The sequence below is a fragment of the Primulina huaijiensis genome, chromosome 8 (genome assembly GCF_012295235.1).
Source record: "Primulina huaijiensis isolate GDHJ02 chromosome 8, ASM1229523v2, whole genome shotgun sequence".
Classification (NCBI taxonomy): domain Eukaryota; kingdom Viridiplantae; phylum Streptophyta; class Magnoliopsida; order Lamiales; family Gesneriaceae; genus Primulina; species Primulina huaijiensis.
The window spans coordinates 21,796,704-21,806,095 of record NC_133313.1 but is presented as its reverse complement, the minus strand read 5'-3'; the positions used below and the strand labels follow the sequence as shown (position 1 = coordinate 21,806,095).

General features: G+C 33.6%; 1 protein-coding gene across 5 annotated transcripts; it reads right to left on the bottom strand.

The window, feature by feature from the left end:
- Positions 1 to 1,098: 1,098 nt before the first annotated feature.
- On the bottom strand, positions 1,099 to 9,288 carry LOC140982576 (uncharacterized). 5 transcript variants are annotated; one of them, XM_073449136.1, is made up of 14 exons: positions 9,083 to 9,288; positions 8,440 to 8,575; positions 8,206 to 8,339; positions 6,429 to 6,467; positions 6,157 to 6,249; positions 5,928 to 6,044; positions 4,947 to 5,042; positions 4,140 to 4,253; positions 3,850 to 3,903; positions 3,505 to 3,552; positions 3,020 to 3,170; positions 2,197 to 2,362; positions 1,965 to 2,034; positions 1,099 to 1,650 (listed from the first exon to the last, which is right to left on the bottom strand). In XM_073449136.1, the coding sequence occupies exons 2-14, from the start codon at positions 8,513 to 8,515 to the stop codon at positions 1,393 to 1,395; spliced, it is 1,416 nt and encodes a 471-aa protein (XP_073305237.1). In that variant the 5' UTR covers positions 8,516 to 8,575; positions 9,083 to 9,288; the 3' UTR covers positions 1,099 to 1,392. The 5 variants fall into 5 exon arrangements, with proteins under 5 accessions (XP_073305237.1, XP_073305239.1, XP_073305238.1 ...); XM_073449138.1 differs by lacking the exon at positions 6,429 to 6,467; XM_073449137.1 differs by having other exon boundaries at positions 8,440 to 9,278.
- Positions 9,289 to 9,392: the final 104 nt, after the last annotated feature.

The following is a 9,392-nucleotide window of genomic DNA, read 5'->3' as shown; positions in this document are numbered from 1 at the left end:
ATCAGAACGATGGGGAAAACTCACTGATTTTGATCAGAATTGTGACTTAGTAAAATGGATTGAAGTTCACTTGTTCTGTGCTAAACATATCATAAAATTTAGGGGCACAATTCAAACAAAATTTGTAAATTTTCAGAATTTTTGTTAGATAAAATACTCGTACTTAGGCGCCGATTCTGATCGATTATTACAACATTCTAAATTTAAATATATAAAAAATAAATTGGAAGTTTCTCAATAAAAATGAAGAGAAAATAGTTTTCTAGATTCACCAACTTGTTCAATTTTTATTTTTGGTTTACTATGTTTTTTAAGTTTACTTTTTTATACCAACTTTTAATTTTCATCTATTTTAATCAACTTGATATATGTCAGAATTTTCTGGTATCACATCAACGTGCATTGAAAAATCCTAACGTGTTACCAAAAAATCCTGACACGACGTAAAAAAAATTAATGATTTTTCAGATATCATGTCAGCAATTAGACCAAAATAGTCGAAAAAATTAATATACACAAATCAAAATTTGAAATATTAATGAAATCAAACTCAAAATTGGACAATTTAATGGACTAAGCTATGTTATTTTCCCTAAAAATAATCCAAACAATTAAAATAAATTTTGATCTTGATGTCATGTACTTTTTTGGGAGTCACGATTTTATTGAAGTCCATAATAATGTAGTCAAATTTAAATATCTCGTGGTTCATTATATTTATACATATTAGAGGAATAAACTATTAAGACATCGTTTCAAGTGACATATTATTAATCAATTAATTTATTTATTATAACTCATGCTTATTTAATCATAACATTTATCAACCTAATAACTATTTATCTTACATCAATTAAATCAATAATTATTTATCTTTGATCAATCAAATCATTGAATTTAAATTACAATATTAACTTTAATAAATAATATTATTAATATTTTTATTGAAAAACAAAAGGATAATTTATCCCAACATTATTAACCTCAAACAGTGCCTCAATGTGCACATGTTTTCATCCGCAATATATGTTGCGTTTAAGAGCCCAGCCACTCCAACTAACGCAAAAATGTTCCCAATTTGATACAATTTGAGCAACATGAGAACACCAATTAAAACTAACAATTCAAGGCAAAGAATGGAAGCTTATAGGATTCACGATATACGGTCAAAATTCAGCCTCAAAGTTGGCATGCATCGTATAAATTCATGAATCAAAAATGCCAAAATCCAGAAGAGTCGTGCTTTCCCACGTAAACTTTCTGACCTCGTGCGCATAATTGACGGCAGCGGCTTCTCCGTTCCCATCAAAAAAGAAACTATTTATGCTTGTTAGATTACTGTAGTGATTTGCCATACGAAAATGTAAAAATCAAATATGGTAGCGTGATCATCTATACATTATGACTATTGGAATTGAGCAATTCTTCTTCCTCACTGGAGATGTCAATCAAGGATAGTTGATTGTTGGATTTCGAGTTCATTTTGTTCCACTCGTTTTCAACTCGAAAGAAAACCCATTGGAATCGGCGTAGAATTTCCAGGGCAGTGATGGTGAACACCGTCAGATAATTGTGTCGAAGATGAGCTGACAGCTTGTATGTCCACGTGCATCGTAGGATAAGATTGCTGCTGAGTACCCAAAGATAAACCTGCCAGGTTGAAAGAACAAAGAGTTGATTCAACAAGGTATAGGTAGCAACACCAGATGTGCTAATAAGACATGATATTTCACAGTTCTTTCTATAGTACACACTTGGTGTACACAGACATTCCAAATCTTTTGTGAAAATTGTTTGCCACGTATGATATGTATGGCAAATATTAGTTAGCAATCGTAGAGAACCAAGAGTTGGAGAAGATTTGGCCATCTACATCTTAATATGGTAATCAATGCACTAGAACTAAGCAATGTAATATTTATCAGAGACTCAGCACAACAAAAGGAAAGAAGTGTCGCTTTTACCCATTTCCTTCCGTATAACAACTGGGACAAGACATGTGGTTTACTGAACTTGAAAATCCGAGTGAAGCAACTGGTAAGATAAAAGAAACAGCCGTCAGCTAACCAGACAAGGCACTGAAGATGCATCTCAAACGAAAAGCAACAAAGATACATATCAAGAAAAGAGATCTGAGAGTCAAATCAAATAAATTCACTAGAAATCAAGGATAAAATAATTTCATGGCATCTGTACCTCAAGTCCCAATCTCTGGTAACATCCCAGTAGAACGAGTACAAAGAGTTCACTACACTTGACACAAGCCACAGAGGCCGGTATATACTCGTCCACTTGTCAGGGAAGACATGATACTTGAGGGCAGAAAGAAAAATAACTGGAACTGCCGATGAATACTTCAAGGCTGGCACAATATGTAAATTTTATCAATTCATGATTCAAAGGAATCACGCGAATAAACAATTTCATGACTCAAATCAATCACTTTTTTGTCATTTATCATCTGCCTGTAATTCCTAATGTTCATTAAAATTCTAAAATCGGCATGAGAAAAAGGTGTAAGCAATGATAGGGGTGTAAAATAATCAAGCCGGCTCACGAGTTTTTTAAACCGACTCGAAAAATATTGATTCGTTTTCGAAATTATCGAATTCGATCCAAACCCGGACATATTCGAACTTTTTTCGAACCGAACTCAGCACATTATTTTGTTCGATAGTCTGTGAGTTTTGATATTTATTATTAATTTTTTATATAATAATGTATTAAATAATTATATTCGAGCTTTTATTTTCGTGTAACCCACGAATATGTTCAAATATTTCAATTCAAACTCAAACTCGAGCTCAAATATATCTAGTTCGAGCTGAATTTGAGCCTTAAAATTATCTTCATATTCGACTTGATTCGGTTCATTTACACCCCTAGTGATGACGATGAGACGTAGGAAAGCGAAAATGCGAATGAGAAGCAGAACATAAACAAGTTCTTCAGAATGATATAAAAAGAATGCTCTAAATCACAAATTCAATGACCTAACAAAACGTACGCACTAGTTTACCATTTAAAAGAGATGACTTTTCCCTTGTATCCTTGTATTGCCGAAGACATTGAAAGAAACGAAAAATATAGGGCAAGACAAGAACTATAGGTATTGCAACAGAGTGACTTCCACAAACTGAATCAGCCTCAAACCATGCAATAGTAGCAACCTGTAATTGATGGCAGTGTCTAGAAATGGAGTAAGCTTTCGAGGAAAAAGAAAGCATAAGGAATGTACTTGAAAATTTCAAATCGAATTTCACGAAAATTCCATCATCAAACATGTGAAAAATAAAATTCAAGAACTCCAGAGGCCAACACAGTTCAGAAGGTTGAAATTCTAAGAAATCAAATTTGAATCAGCAATGAAATTCTTTTGACTGCATTAAAATCTGAGCCTTATAAACCACATCTAAGTGGCTTCATGAAACAGGAAACTGGAAGAATCCTGTCAGCTATATCCAACATTATAAAATGAAAAGTTTGGATCATAGAAAAGCTAACCTGACGATGGACCATTCGACATACAGAACGCTCCAAATCTGAGAAAACCTGCATGGATGGGGCAGGCATAGCACTACCAGAGTTAAAACAGCTTAAACGAGACACCATGAGAAAAATTAACCACAAATAGTAGGATCTTACATCAGCTGCATCATGTACAAGACATGGCAAACAAAATGATTCAGTACTTTCTTAAAGTTTCTCCCAAATAACATTCTGGGTGTTAAGAGAACAGTACTAACCACTTAAATAAATGAAACACAGATAAATCACATACAAAGGTACAGATTTCCTGTACTACAAATAACTTTGTCAAGAAACAATAGGCAACAAGAGGGTGTCTACCTTTGACATAGAGGTCAGTATATCGGCTAAAAAGAAGTCAGCAAATGTGATTGCCTGTTTTCAGAAAGTAAAACTGCATGAGAAAAGAAAAAAACTACAGTTTAAATAATCAATTACTAATATTCATAGATCTCTGTTTCCGATGAAAGGAGAAAAAGAGCCTAAAAGGAAATTTTAATATAGCCCAAGTTCTTAACTGCTGCATGACCAATAATGACAAAGTGATTTGTGTTAGATCTAAGTTTTCGGACAACAAAAATTGAAAGCCCACACTGGGTGCACTATCTTACCTGTAGTGGAAAAACTATACGCCAGAGAGTCCTTAACAAAAAGTAGCGAGAAGCAAGATGGAAAATATGGAAGGGAAATAAGAGAGTCAAAGCAACAGCGGCATACAAGAGTACCTGCAGTGCCAACATAAATGTCGTTGCTGGTCAGATTTTGCCAGATGCATGATGATCCAAAACAAAGAAGTTAACAAGGAAGCCAATCAAGTGAATCACAAGTCAAATTAGCGACTAACATGATGACATCAACTGGAATATTTTCAAGTCAAAAAATTCACCCATGAATACGTTCCAAGATATATAATTTCATGTAGGAAAACAAGAAAATTTTGTATGGGAAAAAGTTAATTTCAAAATCAAGGCTCTCTTGACATCATTAGTAAGAGGCATGCCATAGAATCAATTGACCTTTTGAAAAACTAGTCTACAAACTGACAAGAATCATAAAAGTGTCCAAAGTAAATTAATCTCCAAACTTCACATCTCCATCTAAGGAATTCTATCCCATAGCTTATCTTAATTAAAATGATTTAAACACTAAAAAACTTCACCATAAGTCTAATGATTTCAACACACATCACAAACATGGTCATCACATTGTCACCTCATTTGTTGTAGCTATAGTACCTCTACATTTTTTCCTTTTCAAGCTACATAGCAAAAGAAAGCATAACGAGAGAATATGTTAAAGAAAAACGAGAGAACTCCTCGGTTCACATCATTTGTACAGGCCTATCAAATCATCAGCAAGAAATTCTGAAATGGAGAACACATTACAATAATATCCAGGAAAGGAATCATCTATTACACTGGTTGGGATGCGGCCAAAGTAACTTCTCCATGAGAGTAAAGATACAAATATGCTGTCATGCTAGTTGGGACAATGATCGTCATCCAGATGGCACACTGAGACATTAATTAAATCATGAGTAAGTAACAAATAACAAACGTATGGCACAGATAAATGAGACAGGGAAACCAAATCTTATCTTTTGATATTTAGAAGTCTGATTGGAAATGAAATCAAAGAAAAATTAGTTCAAGCCCAAACAAAGAAACTGGTACTTCAATTTCTTGACAGCTGATGCCAAATGCTGTTTGCCACTATGGAAAGACAATATGTTTGAATAACTGATGTCGAAAGACTACTAGTGAGTATTGATATTCCAAATAGGACACGAAAATTATTTGGCCGAGACTCATCGTAAAAGAAAAGCTCATAACCAGAGAAGTAAAATCATTAGAAGATTTTTCATCTATTTGAAGTCCGATTTTTGCAAGACTACAGCATTGGAAATTCATGAAATGCATCCAGTTTGCAGGATAGCATAAATGTACTATCAACGCATGTCCAAACTATACATCTAGAAAATCTCAATACAAATTGATGTCCATACACATCCAACAATGGCTTCCCGGGAAAAAATTGAAAAGCATACTGCAAAATTCATAAACAAATAGACATGCCAAGAATTACTGCATCAAACAACAACCGCACGATAAAACAACGACCGAAAGGTTATCAAATAACACATGAACAAGAAAAAAGTGAAATAAAAGACACGGTTTATAAGTTTCCCAAAGAAATAACAAAATGAAGCATACATCAATAATTTCGACCCTTTAAAACAATTATATTTCACGATACAAATACAAGAATCCCAATATACAGGGAACTTATATATCACAGTGATGATAGGGAATTTACAAACAGCAAACAGGTTCAAGGGCAGTGGAGGACCATCAAACATCTCAGAGCATTAAAGGTTCCGATTTCACAGTAAGGCATACCGTCCATATTTCTTTATGAGCGAGATGACTTTGATCTAAGTCAAAGATTTTAGCATAACCAATATTAGCCTGGGAAAAAACCCACAGATTTATTCCCCATAGCCAAACCATCATAGTCTGCAATAAAGCAAACACAATATGTTGAAAAACATTATGGGCCAATAGAACAAATAAATTTTAACATTTTTGCTCCTGTGTAACAGATCAACTTATATCGGTATTCACTCACCACAAGAAGAAGTGGATTATAATACAAAAAAGCCTCATACAAAAATAAATCCCTCAGATCTGCACTCATTCTCATGACAGAATCCCATCCAATCTGCAGTGTCATTCATGAAAAAACTCAATAGAAGCCAACTAGAAATGAAGTATATATCATGCAAAACTTTTGAGGTTTAGTCATCCAACCAAAATACATGCAACCAAGACATATTCAAAGACGTACTAGAGAAATCGAATGCATGCATGTGTACATCCATTTTAAGGTATAACACTGACCTTGCAACAAATGAATACCCATATGAAAAACAGCAATACCTAAACATAAAGTAAGATTAAAAATGAGGCGATGGACAAAAAGATATATTATTCAAACAGAAGCTGTGATCCTATGTCATTGATGCAGTGATTTGAGTAACACAATAGTCAACCTTGCTTGAACTCAATCATCACAATATTTCATAATAATAATAATAATAATTTTGTAACACAAAAATATTAAGTTAAAACTGATTAACTCTTACTGCATTAAAGAGAAATAATCGACTTGAATATGTTAGGTGCAAGATCTTCAAGTAAACTCAATTCAAAACTATCACTATCAATTACATATTTAAAATTGTGCCAACCTGAAGTCAGTAGCATATCATTACATAAATCATGGAGAAAAGATGAAGAATCAGAAGCAGAAACCCCAGATGGAATAAATTACCATAATGAAAAAATTCAATTTGTTGAAATTCTTTCCAGCATAAAAATCCATTAATACCCACTTGGCCACACCAGAATCATTACAGTTTTAGTAAGTCTATGCTCCTCTGGAAGCTTGACACTTCATGACTTGGATGATTGACATGTATATCATTTCTAAAGAAACATAGAAAAAAAGTAATAAAATAATTAAAATTGTACACATGTCAATCATCCATAACATAACGAGTAAAGCTCAAGGATTATAAACTTTGCCGCAATTTATAGAGAGTGAATTTTGTACAACTACGGTAAGAGAGGACATTGAAGTAGGACAAAAGGTGTGTAACACCACGGTACCCCATGTTTGTTCGCTAGTGTGAGACCAAGGGCCCTACAAGTTGAGTATGATTCCAAAGAGTTTAGAACAAAAGCCTGAACAAAAAAGTGATATATTGATAAAACTTCAAATGGCCATAGGACTCATAACTTTTGACAATTTTGGATTGTGAGATGTACAAGATGATAACAAGGAGTGTTCGCAAAGTTGCTGACCACGTTAAAGTTCTCTGCAAATCCAGTCATTTTGGCCTGTGTAAAGAGACTTTTCTGTTTCATAATTTTAGAACAAATTATTATATTTTTTATTTATTTTGAACTTCTCATCGCCCCAAATTCTAAATATACTTTATTTTTACATTTAGCTCATTCTGGTTGGTTTTCATAATCTTCTAATTTTGAAATATGCTTTTCAGGCAAATTTCATTTGGTGTTCTTAAGTTCAGAACTTCAATGTAAATGGGAAATGTAGAAATTCTTCTAGAGCAAATGTCTTATTTCATCGAAAATTACAACAATTTTGGCATATTGAAGACGGTCTCCTAGTTCTAAGGATTTGAAGATGAAATATTCAATTATCCCATTAATTTTACTGCTCCAATCAGAGATTCCTGCATCTATGACCTCCCACCAACAATGTTTTCACATCATAAGATCAAACCACGAGTGCACATAATAAGTTCTACTAAAACAGAAATTAAATGTATGATGAAAATTCTACTCGTGTAGCCGAATTACAATTTCCTACTTTATCAAACCAAAAAGTGAGAAAAATAAAAATCGTTAATCTGCCTCATTTTTCCTGTTAATGGTTCCCCTTTCTTCAAGCAACCAAGAAAAATATATGAAAAAAGTAAATGGACCTTACAATATCCAAATGCACTCATCATAATACTCTTTCCCTCAATTATGAAGAATTGTTGATATACCCGGGAAATTAAAAATTCAAAGAAGGTTATAAATCAAAAGATCACTTGAGACCAGATTATATTTATAACTAACCCGATAAACCTGGTTATAGTGATACCTTGAATCTCCATAGCAGAACAGGAGAAGGCATAATAGCTACATTTGGCAACGGTGAACTCATACCCTTCATTACATTTGACACTGTGGAATGTAAGAAATCTTCTTCAGCACTATTTCCCAGTTCATTTGTACCTAGCAGATAACATCATAACATAGTTAACATATGGAATAAATCAGTGAAAAAGGAGAAAAACCATGTCTAAAAGAAAGTGTGAGATAAATCTTCTCTCACCAACATCAAACACAACAGATCGGCTTCCAGACTTGCGTAAATGCGGACTGTTGTTAGGTACAAGATCTCCAAACATAGATGGAGGTGAGATTAAAAAGGCAGTTTTATACAATCAAATCCTTCCCAAAAACTACAACTGCGAGCAGAATAAAGAGGAAAACATACATGACGTCGTATAAACAGATGGAGCTGATATGGGGCACATAAACACAATCTGATCCCTCAAACGGGTGACAGTTCGCAAGATTATTTGTGATTCAATACTTAAAAATTTAACGAACGTTTTTCCCAGGGTTAAGTTTAGTTGAACTTTGGGTGGGGAAGCACCAGCTAGAGATAATGAACAATAATAGAGGAATAATTTTCCAATAACACAAAACACTCAGATAGAATTCATCTTTCACAACTGGAACACGATTCCATAGTTTCACTTTCATTTTTAACCCTCAACATATGTAGTAAACTCAATGAGCACACATTATCAACAAAATAAACAAATAAATCCATCAATTTTCAACCATATTTCCAGATCCGAGTCCCGAATCTTTCGTTAAAACCACCATAGAAGACATTCGCATTATAACCAGCAACGAACCTAAAGAATAAATAAATCAATCAATTCTGAATCAGAATAATTAATCACCGTAAGGGAACAAGATCCAAATACAACAACAGTTAGGCAAATCGATCCAGTCCTTGGAATTTTTTGCCGGCGTCAGGCTACGAAACACATTAAGTGATCGCCGAAGGCAAGATCCAACAATGCCTGTGCGCGAGATTTGTATTGTGTGTGGACATTTATTTCGGGATCCCTAATCGCTTCCAACAAATGACAAAATTTGCTTCTCAGAAACAAATAAATTAGTTTTTTTTATTGTGATAAATAAATTACACTCAAATTGTGTCTAAACCAAATGTATAAAATTTACTCTTGAAGTAAATTATATTTAAGT